Source organism: Somniosus microcephalus, chromosome 14 (genome assembly GCF_052327205.1).
Source record: "Somniosus microcephalus isolate GS21.2 chromosome 14, FLI_Smic_1.0, whole genome shotgun sequence".
Lineage (NCBI taxonomy): Eukaryota > Metazoa > Chordata > Chondrichthyes > Squaliformes > Somniosidae > Somniosus > Somniosus microcephalus.
In genome coordinates this window covers 84,119,098-84,131,562 of record NC_141000.1, presented here as the reverse complement: position 1 = coordinate 84,131,562, position 12,465 = coordinate 84,119,098, and the positions used below count along the sequence as shown (strand labels likewise).

The window sequence follows — 12,465 nt, the reverse complement described above, 5'->3', positions numbered from 1 at the left end:
AACAGTGACTACACTTCAAACATGCTTAAATTGGCTGCGAAGCTCTTTTAGGTGTGCTGAGGTGTGAAAGGTGCTGTATAAATGCAAGTTCTTCCACTATTTTCTTCACAACAATGGTGTTCTGATATTGATATTTGAATTTCCCCTATAAAAAGACCTGTATTCATAGTTACTTTTGATGCAAACAAAGTGTCTGTTCTCCAGCTGGTTGCTAGTTAATCCTTGAATATCAGTAGAATGCTGCACGTGGCAGTGAGGTTTTTGCATGTAATGTGATTTTTATTTATTGGTGTGTGTATATAAAACATTGTGCTGTTAAGGAAACACTGACATCCATCGGTTTAAGCATTTATTCCACTTCTGTTTTCAGTCTTGACTCTGTGTTTATTTTCTAGGAGTTGGGAAATCATCTCTTGTCCACTTGTTGTGCCACAACCAAGTGTTGGGAAATCCATCATGGACAGTTGGATGCTCGGTTGATGTGAGGGTAAGTACGAGAGGGGACAGAGTTTGTTCATAAATGTGAAAGTTGAGGATTTGTTTTCAAGCTATTGATCGGTTCACTGGGTGCAGAGGATAAACAGTCTTGATTCACATATCCTGGATGTAATTGTGCATTCTTACTGGCTGATTCCAATGACTCGGTGACTGTCATGGGGATGTTTGTGGCTTGGGCTAGTTTGCTATCATGGAATTAAGGAGTGGATGAATGCTGGATATTTTCTCCAACACTACTACTTCTCAATATAATTGCAAAATACTGCGGATGCTGGAAATCTGAAATAACAACAGAAAATGCTGGAAATACTCAGCAGGCCAGGCAGCATCCGTGGAGAGAGAAACAGAGTTAACATTTCAGGTCTGGGACCCTTCATCAGAACTGGAAAAAGCTGGAGATGTAACCCATATAATACTGATTGCATTTTGAGTGAAATGCTAAATTTCAGATATAAGACTATTTTATAAAGAAGCAGATTATTTAAAAATGTGTACCATGTTGAAAGCAATGAAATGTGTCAAGTGCACTATGTATGCATACCTGAGCAGTAGATAAGGTGGTTAAAAAGGCATATGGGATACTTGCCTTCATTAGCTGAGGCATAGAGTATAAGAGCAGGGAGGTTATGATGGAGCTGTACAAAACGCTGGTAAGGCCACAGCTGGAGTACTGTGTGCAGTTCTGGTCGCCTCACTATAGGAAGGATGTGATTGCATTGGAGAGGGTGCAGAGGAGATTTACCAGGATGTTACCTGGGCTGGAGCGCCTCAGCTATGAAGAAAGACTGAACAGGCTGGGGTTGTTTTCCTTGGAGCAAAGAAGGCTGAGGGGGGACCTGATTGAGGTGTACAAAATGATGAGGGGCATAGATAGGGTAGATAAAGAGGAACTTTTCCCCTTAGTAGGGGGGTCAATAACAAGGGGGCATAGATTCAAGGTAAGGGGCAGGAGGTTTAGAGGGGATTTGAGGAGGAACTTTTTCACCCAGAGGGTGGTTGGAGTCTGGAACTCACTGCCTGAAAGGGTGGTAGAGGCAGGAACCCTCACAACATTCAAGAAGCATTTGGATGAGCACTTGAAATGCCATTGCATACAAGGCTATGGACCAAATGCTGGAAAATGGGATTAGATTGGACAGGGCTTGATGGACGGCGCAGACACGATGGGCCGAAGGGCCTCTTTCTGTGCTGTATAATTCTATGACTCTATGAATACACTTGTACTAATTGTTATCAAGTTGTTGCACTCGAGCAGCAGATTGTTGAACTTGAGGGTAGCTAATGTTACCCCACTATTCAAAAAAGGTGATAGAGAGAAAACGGGGAATTACAGACCAGTAAGCCTGACATTGGTAGTGGGGAAAATGCTAGAGTCCATTATAAAAGATGTAATAGCAGAGCACTTGGAAAGCAGTGACAGGACCGGACAAGTCAACATGGATTTACAAAAGGTAAATCGTGCTTGACTAATCTACTGGAATTTTTTGAGGATGTAACTGGTAAAATTGATATGGGAGAACCAGTGGATGTGGTGTATCTGGACTTTCAGAAGGCCTTCGATAAGGTCCTGCATAAGAGATTAGCGTGTAAAGTTAAGGCACATGGGATTGGGGGCAAGGTATTGACTTGGATAGAGAACTGGTTGGCAGACAGAAAGCAAAGAGTTGGAATAAACGGGTCCTTTTCCGAGTGGCAGGCAGTGACTAGTGGGGTACTGCAGGGATCGGTCCTTGGACCCCAGCTATTCACAATATATATTAATGATCTAGACAAGGGAACTAGATGTAATATCTCCAAATTTGCAGACGACACAAAGCTGGGTGGGCGTGTGTGCTGTGAGGAGGATGTCGAGAAACTCCAGGATGATTTGGACATGTTGGGTGATTGGGCAGAAACATGGCAGATGCAATATAACGTGGATAAATGTGAGGTTATCCACTTTGGTGGCAAAAACAGGAAGGCAGATTATTATCTAAATGTCAATAGATTGGGAGAAGGGGAAGTGCAACGAGACCTAGGTGTCCTTGTGCACCAGTCGCTGAAGGTAAGCATGCAGGTGCAGCAGGCGGTTAAGAAGGCAAATGGTATGTTGGCCTTCGTAGCGAGAAGGTTTGAGTACAGGAACAAGGATGTCTTGCTGCAGTTGTACAGGGCCTTGGTGAGACCACACCTTGAGTATTGTGTGCAGTTTTGGTCGCCTTATCTGAGGAAGGATGTTCTTGCCATGGAAGGGGTTCAGCGAAGATTCACCAGGCTGATACCTGGTATGGCGGGAATGACGTTTGAGGAGAGATTGGGTCGATTGGGCTTGTACTCGCTGGAGTTTAGAAGAATGAGAGGTGATCTCATTGAAACTTATAAAATTCTGACAGGACTGGACAGACTAGATGCAGGAAGGATGTTCTTGATGGTTGGGGAGTCCAGAACCAGGGGACACAGTCTAAGGATAAAGGGTAGGCCATTTAGGACAGAAATGAGGAGGAATTTCTTCACCCAGAGAGTGGTGAACCTGTGGAACTCTCTACCACAGAAGGCGGTGGAGGCCAGTTCATTAAATATATTCAAGAAGGAGTTGGATATATTTCTTAAGGCTAAAGGAATCAAGGGGTATGGAGAGAAATCAGGGACCGGGTACTGAATTTGGATGATCAGCCATGATCACATTGAATGGCGGAGCAGGCTCGAGGGGCCGAATGGTCTACTCCTGCTCCTATCTTCTATGTTTCTATGTTTGAGAAGCACCTTGATGCATCACACAGTCCAATTGGCTGGGAGAAGGTTTAAGCCTAGAAATTATATAGCATGGTTGAGCCTTAACCGGAAGATGAGGAAGGGAATGACTGGGAGAACGTGACCGGCAGAAGAGAGTGAGACTAGAGCTAAAACAAAATCAACTTCTTCTCCAGCCTGGAATGAAAGGAGTTCATTGAGTGTGAGTCTGTGGAGGCTGTATCTGAAGGAAGCAAGACTGTTGCTATGTCACTTCTCCCCTGGATAACACCAGCCCTGTGGAGCATAGGAGGAGGTGGGTATTGGTAGCAGGAGGCTCAGTGACCAGGTGTACAGAGGTATATCTGTGGGTATGACTTGAAGTCCAAGATGGTATGTTGTCTCCTTTTAAAGTAATGTGAAAACAGGATATTGGCAGGGTGGGTGAGCAGCCAGTGGTTATAGTCCAATAGAAAGACCTACATTTATATAGTGCCTTTCACGAAAAGTGGACATCAAAAAGTACTTCATTAGCTGTAAAGTGCTTTGGGAAGTGTAGTCACTGTTGTAATGAAGGAAACGCGGCAGCCAATTTGCGCACAGCAAGCTCCAACAAACAGCAACGTAATAATGACCAGATAATCTCTTTTAAATGTAGATTGAGGGATGAATAATGGCTAGGACACCAGGGATAACTCCCCTGCTCCTCTTCGAAATAGTGCCCAGTCAATGTGTAATCTAACAACATTGGTAGGATTGAGGAAAAGATATTATGTAAAGGATATGAGGAACTAGGAAGGAAGCTAAAAAGCAAAACATGAAAGCTAACATTCTCCTGAATACTACCTGTGTCAACTGCTAAACCAGACAGGTAGAGAATGATTAAGAAGCTGAACCTGTGGTTTGAAGAAGGAGAGTTCAAGTTTGTGGAGCCTTCGGACCAGTTTTAGAACATGCTGTACTGGATGGATGAATTTCCCCTAAACAGAACTAGCACTGAATAAATAGAGCTGTGAGTTTAAATTAATAAACTCAGTGGCATGGAGAGACCTGCAACAGGGCATATGGGGCTGGAGTTAATGAGTATGATTTTTAAGGAGTATAAAATAGAAGGTTCAATGAGGGGTATGGAGAGAGGACATTAGAGCGAGATTAAGGAGAGGGATAATGAAGGAGTAAGAGGAAAAAGGCATACAGAGAAGTAAGAATTGGTCAAGTTTGCAATGTTTATAGCAATTGTGTAAATCATTAGAAATTAAGTCAGAACTAGAGGCACTAATTAGATTAGAGGGACGTGATCAAAACCAGGTTTCAGCTGGTTTAGGGAGGGAATTTCAGAACTTGGCAACACAGGTTAACAAGGCCATAAAAAAAGGCAAACCACCAAACCAAGCACTAGGGTTTATTTCTGGAGGGATAGAATTGAAAAGTAGTGACGTTATGCTAAACTTCTATCGAACCTTGGTTAGATAACACTTGGAGTACTGCGTACAATTCTAGTTGCCATATTATTATAAACGATATAGTCACTGGAGAGGGTGCAGAGAAGACTTACAAGGATGATACCAGAAATGCGAGAATACCTATCCGGAAAGGATGAACAGGCTGGGTCTCTTTCCTCTTGAAAAGAGAAGGCTGAGGGGTGACCTAATAGAGGTCTTTAAAATTATGAAAGAGTTTGATAGAGTGGATAGAGAGAGAATGTTTCCACTTGTGGGGAGGAGCATAACTAGAGGCCATCAATATAGGACAGTCACCAAGAAATCCAGTAGGGAATTCGGAAGAAACTTCTTTACCCAAAGAGTGGTGAGAATGTGGAACTCGCTACCACAGGGACTAGTTGAAGCGAATAGTATAGATGCATTTAAGGGGAGGCTAGACAAGCATATGGGAGAGAAGGGAATAGAGGGTTATGCTGATAGATTTAGATGAGGAAAGACAGGAGGCGGCTCAAATGGAGCATAAACTCCAGCATGGACTGGTTGGGTCGAATGGCCTGTTTCTGTGCTGTATATCCTATGTAAATTTGGGGCCTTGGCAGCTGAAGTCACAGCCACCAATGGTGGAGCGTTTTTAAAAACGGGATGCTTAAAAGGGCAGAATTGGAGGAGCGTAGATATCTCGGAGGGTTGTAGGGCTGGAGGAGAATACAGAGTAGGGAGAGGCGAGGCTATGGAGGGATTTGAAAACAAGGATGTGAATTTTAAAATTAAGGTGTTGCTTAACCAGGAGCCAATGTATTGGCACAGGGGTGATGGGTGAACAGGACTTGGTGCGAGTTAGGACGCGGGCAGCAGGGTTTTGGATGACCTTGGGTTTATGGAGGGTAGAACGTGAAAGGCTGGCCAGGAGTGCATTGGAATAATCAAGTCTAGAGGTAACAAAGGCATGGATAAGGGTTTCAGCAGCAGATAAGCTGAGGCAAGGGTGGAGTCAGACGATGCTATGGAGGTGGAAATAGGTGGTCTTGGTGATGGCGCGGATATGTGGTTGGAAGCTCATCTTTGGATCAAAGATGACACAAGGTTGCGAACAATCTGGTTCAGCCTCCGATGGTTGGCAGGGAGAGGGATGGAGTTGTTGGCTAGGGAGGTGAGTTTGTGGCAGAGACCGAAGACAATGGCTTTGGTCTTCCCAATATTGGAAATTTCTGCTCATCCATGTAAATACATATTACTCTGTAATCTCTATGACTAGTAAACAAGGTCATTAAAATGAACCAATAGTACCGTTCGCTCACAGAACTTCTTTTCTAACCTACAATATACTGAAATGAGCTCTTTCTGTTTCAAATCTGTTTCTATCATATGAGGAGCCTCCAAAAAGTGGAACAATAAGACTCATCTGTTACAGTCACAGAAGAGGTCACTTAGCTTTGGTTCAAAAATGTCAGTCTCACCACTTTTTGAATTAAAAATAGTATGGGATACCGTGATGATGATTTGTATAATGGGGATTATTATATCCGTGTGTTAATGGAGACACGGAATGCAGGAGTTGGCTTAACAAGTCTTTACTGAATGGAGACAACCTGGAAACTAAAAAAACAGAAGCCTGCTAGGGCCTTTTATACAGGGGTGGTCACTGCCGGTACTGCAGTCTGAGACCAGTTATTCCCTTAAAGGGACATACACAACAATTCCTCCCCTTTTAGATAAACAGTACATAACATTCCTTTAACAACTAAATAATAACTAATTACAATTACAATTACGGTTGCTAGATACATTGGTTGAAGTTAAGCAATTATAAGTTCAGTCTTTGAGGAGGCTTCCTGATTCTGTCTGGATAACGCCTCTTTGGGATATCAGGTTCTTCTGGCAAGGTTGAGTCGGGATCTATGTCGTTGTTTGGTTCGTCTGCTTCCAATATCACCGATTCTGCGGTAGATGCAATTGGTACTTCGGTTTCATCGCCAGGTGTATCAGATCGTGGTGTGGAGTTGACATTTTCCAGTGACTCTAGAATCTGGTCAGCATGGTGTCTTACAATGCTCTCTCCAACGTCCACGGTATACATTAGAGGTCCTTGCCGTGTACAGATCGTTCCGGGCTGCCATTTCTCTGCGGTAGTCCCGGGCCAAAACTGGTTGACCTATCTTAAAACTCCTGGTCGGCCTTTCATTCATATTCTGAAACTGCCTGTTCTCCACATCTCTTCTGATGTTTGGCTTAACCAAATCCAAGCGGCATCGTAGTCTTCGATTGAAGAACATCATGGCTGGAGTTTGGTTGGTAACCGCATGTGTCGCATTCCGGTAGGCAAACAAGAAGTTATCCACCTTGTGTTGTAGGGGTATATCTTCATTACACATTGCCTTGATAGCCTTCTTGAATGTTTGAACAAACCTCTCGGCCAATCCATTAGTGGCTGGATGATATGGGGCGGATGTGTAATGCTTAACACCATTGTTCTTTAAGAACCTCCGGAACTCTTCAGACACAAACTGTGGTCCGTTGTCAGAGCAAATCTGTTCAGGCAGCCCATTCCTGGCGAATATGGTTCGTAAGACTGTGATAGTTTTTTCTGTGGTGGTTGAGGACATTTTTGTTACCTCTGGCCACTTTGAATGTGCATCCACCGCAATTAAAAACATCGAGTCCATAAAGGGACCAGCAAAATCAATGTGCACCCTTTGCCATGGAGATGAGGGCCACTCCCATGGATGTAGAGGGGCTTGTGGTGGGGTGTTTTGGACCTTCTGGCATCCTGTACAGCTCTTGGTCATCTCTTCGATTTCTCTATTGATTCCCGGCCACCACACAAACGCTCTGGCTAAGTTCTTCATTTTTACCCCTCCCAGATGACCCTCATGAAGCTCATTGAGCACTCTATCCTTCAATTTGGGTGGAATTACTACTCTGGATCCACACATCAAGGTTCCTCTGCACACTGACAGCTGTTCTCTTCTCGGCGAGAATGCTGGCAGCAGTGGTTCGCCATGTGCTGGCCATCCCTTCACCGTTAAATCATAGACCCAGGAGAGTGTTGGGTCATTTCGTGTTTCCTTTTCTATGTTTGCATTCGTCACAGGGAGACATTCGACAATAGTCAAGTGGAATAACTCCACTGGATCCACTGCCAGCAGTTCTTCCACTGTCGGCAACGGTAGGCGTGACAATCCATCAGCATTCCCATGCTGTTTAGTTCCTTTGTACTCGATGTCATATTGGTGTGCCCCTAGGAAAAGGGACCACCTCTGTAGCCGTTGTGCCGTCATTATCGGTACGCCCTTCTGAGGGTTGAAAATGGAGACGAGAGGTTGATGATCAGTTAGTAGAGTAAATTTCTGACCGTGCAGGTAGTGATTGAACTTCTTCACCCCCCACACCAGGCTGAGGGCCTCTCTGTCAGTCTGGGCGTAGTTACGCTCGGCTGAAGTTAATGAGCGTGACGCAAAAGCTATCGGCCTCTCGGAACCATCAAGGAATTTATGTGACAGCACCGCCCCAATGCCGTAGGGAGACGCATCACACGCCAGTCTTATCGGTAGTGATGGGTTGTAGTGAGCCAATACGTCTCTTGAAGTGATTAGGTCCTTACTCTTCTGAAAGGCCCGCTTACATTCATCGCTCCATTTCCATGCTACTCCCGTTCGTAGTAGGGCGTTCAGTGGATGCAGAATTGTGGACAAATTCGGCAAAAACTTATGGTAGTAATTCACCAATCCGAGGAATGACCTCAGTTGCGACACATTTTCAGGCGCTGGAGCCTTAACTACTGCTTCAATTTTGTCAGGGGACTTATGCAACCCCTCTTCATCAATCACGTGGCCACAATACGATATCTGTTTCTTAAAAAACTCGCACTTGGGGCGATTGGCTCGTAGCCCATTTTCACGTAGTCTAGTGAGCACCTGCTCTAGGTTGGCAAGGTGTTCACTGTCATCTTCACCTGTCACTAGGATGTCGTCCAAGTAACACTGTGTCCCCGGAATCCCTTGCAGGACTTGTTCCATTTCTCTTTACCATATAGCCGGAGCTGATGCTACTCCGAATACCAGTCGATTATACTGGTAAAGACCTTTTGTGAGTGTTTATCGTGAGCTACTTCCTAGAGGATTCTTCAACCTCCATCTGCAAATATGCTTGTGCTAGGTCAATTTTTGTAAAACGCTTCCCTCCAGATAGCGAGGCGAAGATATCTTCTATCCTTAGAAGAGGATATTGTACTGTGTGAAGGACTGGGTTCACTGTCACCTTGAAGTCCCCACAGATGCGAACCTTCCTTGGCTCCTCAGACTTATTGTTCAACGTTTTCTTCATGACAAGAACGATGGGTGTCGCCCACTCGCTCCAGTCTACCTTAGATAACACGCCTGCATTCTCCAGATTCTCCAGCTCTGCCTTGACGGCTGGGCGAATTGCATATGGTACCGGTCTTGCTTTGAAAAACTTGGGAATTGCATTCTCTATTTTTATCGAGACGGTTACGCCTTTAAGAGTGCCCAGTTCTTGTTGAAATACCTCTTTGGCGTCAGCTAAGATTGTTGACAATCGGCCAGGAGTGACGCCGTCATCCTTTTTACCAGCCACCGCCAGTGCCTGAATGGAGTGCCAGTCTAAACTTATCTTTCTGATCCATTCACGTCCCAATAACGGTGGTCCACCATCTTGCAGAATGTAGAGATACAATTTCCGAATTTCCGTATTTTCTTGCCGTTGTATTCGACAGGCACCCTTATTTTTCCTCTGGGGTATACTTTTTGCCCCGTATATGTCCTCAAGACAATGGATGCCTCTCTCAAAGGTATGTGTGAGAATAGCCGCTCGTAGTCTCGTCGATTCATGACGGTTAGAGCTGATCCTGTATCCAATTCCATTTTGACTTGGGACCCTGCTATCGTGAGGGTGACCCAAATGGTTCGGTGATCCTCTTTTGCGATTACGTTGTGAAGTTTGAGACAGCTTAGTCTCTTGTTCCCGGATTCACTATCGCTCATCTGGTCTTTGGAGCTACTGTCCGTCATCTTTTGTACTTTCCTGTACGGTTCCTTAGTAGCCTTTTTGTTGTCGTTGGTCTTCTTCCCAGACCTGCAAACTCGTGCAATGTGTCCCATCTTTCCGCATTGCCTGCATATTTTGTCCTTGGACCAGCAGTCCTTCTGGTCATGGTTAGTTCTGCCGCAGCGATAACATTTTGCAAATCCCCGTGTCATTTCGTGGGTGCCGTATTCCTGTGGCTTTTGTTGTATTTCCGCAGCTCCCCTTGCTGCTGCTTCGTACAATACTGCCACGCTGAAAGCCTTATCTAGCGTCAGCTCTTTCTCTGAGAGTAACCTCTTCTGGGTTCCTTCACTCAGGAGTCCACAGACAAATTTGTCCCGTAAGGTATCTGCCAGTCCTGCTCCGAACTGGCAGTGCTTTGATAGCTTGCGTTGTTCTGGACCAATGAACATTTTATGTGTGCAGATAGCGCCCTCTGGTGGTAGTTATTGTGTTAACAGTTTGTATGCTGGAAAGGTCATCTGATCTTTCTTCCTGTGTGAGGTCATTTGACCTTTGTTCCTTTCTTCCTGTTGACCCCAGGAAGCAGTTTTGCTAGGAAGAACCTGACTTGAGTAATGGAGAATCTGCCATGAGAGGTTCCATTCACAATCTAATGTAATCTGATTTCATATGTTAGGCCAAGCGCAATATCTGTGAGTATCTTTGTTCCTTAGCATAATAGCAACGTTGTCAGAGTAATATTTTGATAATACTATGTTTATAAAAGGTTAATATTTGATAGTTATAGAAGTTAGTCCAAATGTTAGTTATACAATTTGTCTATTCTACTGTTGTAAATATGTTTATATCTTATGTAATATCGAATGTATAGTACTCAGTTTATGTACAAAACATACTTTGTCTTTGTTTACAGTTTCACAAATTTGTTCAAGTAAAGCTTCAAAACAGCAACCGGCTTCAGAAGAATTATTTTTGAATAAGTGTTTAACTTGCTGGATAACTAGATAGGAGCACGTCTAGCGCGGCCAGTACAGTGAAAAGATATCAGTGAAAAGATAGCAATATTGTGAAGCTGTGAAGAGCGGAGCAGGAGGAACCCAGAGTAAACCTTAACCTCGTAGAGCACATCTACCTCACATCAGCATGTCAGAAGATAATAACGAAAATGCTTTGCAGCAAGTAGAAGACCTTAAACAGGCAGACGAAACTGTAGAACGTGACAATCGGTCTATAAGCTCCGGTTACTACAGATCGCAAGTTGGTTCACGGTCATCGGGTGGTTCTAGAGTAAGCATAGCCATCGCCAAAACACGGGCTAAGCTAGTAGCAGCTCAAGCCAGAGCTGCGCATACGGACAGTGAAATAGAAATAAAAGTAAGACAGGCCCATCTCCAAGCTGAACCCCAAGCAGAACAGGCCCGACTCCAAGCAGAACAGGCCCGACTCCAAGCTGAATTCCAAGCGGAACAGGCCCATCACCAAGTGGAACGCCAGGCTGAACAGGCCCGTCTCTAAGCCACATTAGACGCTCTGCAGCAACAAAAAGAGATAGATGCTGCATTAGCCGAGACACAAGTATTCGAGGCAATTTTGGAGGGAGCTGATCCCGAGACAGCTTACAAACCTTTAATTCCTGTTCCGTGGCAGAGTCCACGACAGCGCACCATAGATTACGTGAGCGACCATGCCGACATACAGTTTACAGGAGAAAGGAATGGAGGCCCGCACATCTCTACAGACGCAAACACTTCGTATAACATGCCACAAGTTGCCAACCAACGTCAAAGCAGACGGCGTGCCTCAAGCCGCAGAGTCTCCGCCAGCAGAACGGAAGACACGTGCAAAGGAATAGGATGCCGAATAGAGAAAGTCAGAGGCAAATCCCCTCTCGGTCCCTTGAGACCCCCAACAGAGCCCCCAGCCAAGGCAACCCTGGCACAGGTCCCAGCACCTACGACCTCGCCAAATACCTTGCACGCACCCAGCTGGTGACTTCGGGGTTAATCAAGTTTGATGACCGGCCGGAGAATTATCGGGCTTGGAAGTCCTGCTTCCACGATGCCATATCGGGCTTAGACCTGTCGGCAGGAGAAGAGCTCGGCCTCCTTGTCAAATGGCTCGGCCCAGAGTCCGCCGGACAGGCCTGCAGGATAAAAGCGGCCAACGTGGGGCAGCTGCCAGAGGGGTTGAAGAAGGCTTGGGTGAGGCTGGAAGAAAGCTATGGCTCGCCCGAAGCCATTGAAAGGGCTCTCTTTGACAGGTTGGAGAACTTTCCGAGGTTGACGAGTAAGGAACCCCAGAAGTTCCGTGACCTTGGAGATCTGCTGTCGGAACTCGAAGCCACAAAGCAGGACGGCTACCTACCCGGTCTATCGTACTTAGACACTGCCAGAGGGGTAAGTCCCATCATTGAGAAGCTTCCATTTAACCTGCAGGAGAAGTGGATAACGTTTGGATCAAAGTTCAAGCTAAAGCACAACGTGGCGTTCCCACCATTCTCTGCATTCGTTAAATTCATCCGTAAAGAAGCCAAAGCAAGGAACGACCCCAGCTTCAACTTCTTCTCCTCCCACCCAGCACTTGCCAGAAGAGACAAGTTCAACAGACATGGAAAGGCACCAATATCTGTCCACAGAATGCAAGTGTCCTCAACTGAGCACACAAAGATTCAGAAGAAACCTGAGGATATGAGCAAACAATGCCCTATCCACAACAAGCCCCATCCTTTAAAGAAGTGCAGAGGCTTCAGGGAGATGTCCCTGGAAGATCGGAAACAATATCTTAGAGAACTCTATGTTTCAAGTGCTGC

The 12,465-nt window shown here is 45.3% G+C and overlaps 1 protein-coding gene across 1 annotated transcript in view; it reads left to right on the top strand.

The window, feature by feature from the left end:
• rabl3 (RAB, member of RAS oncogene family-like 3) overlaps nucleotides 1-12,465 on the top strand; it is a 32,774-nt gene that overhangs the window by 1,600 nt on the left and 18,709 nt on the right. Inside the window, exon 2 of the mRNA XM_086006837.1 lies at nucleotides 396-487. Within this exon, the coding sequence (XP_085862963.1) occupies nucleotides 396-487 (92 nt within the window). The remainder of the gene's footprint in view (nucleotides 1-395; nucleotides 488-12,465) is intronic.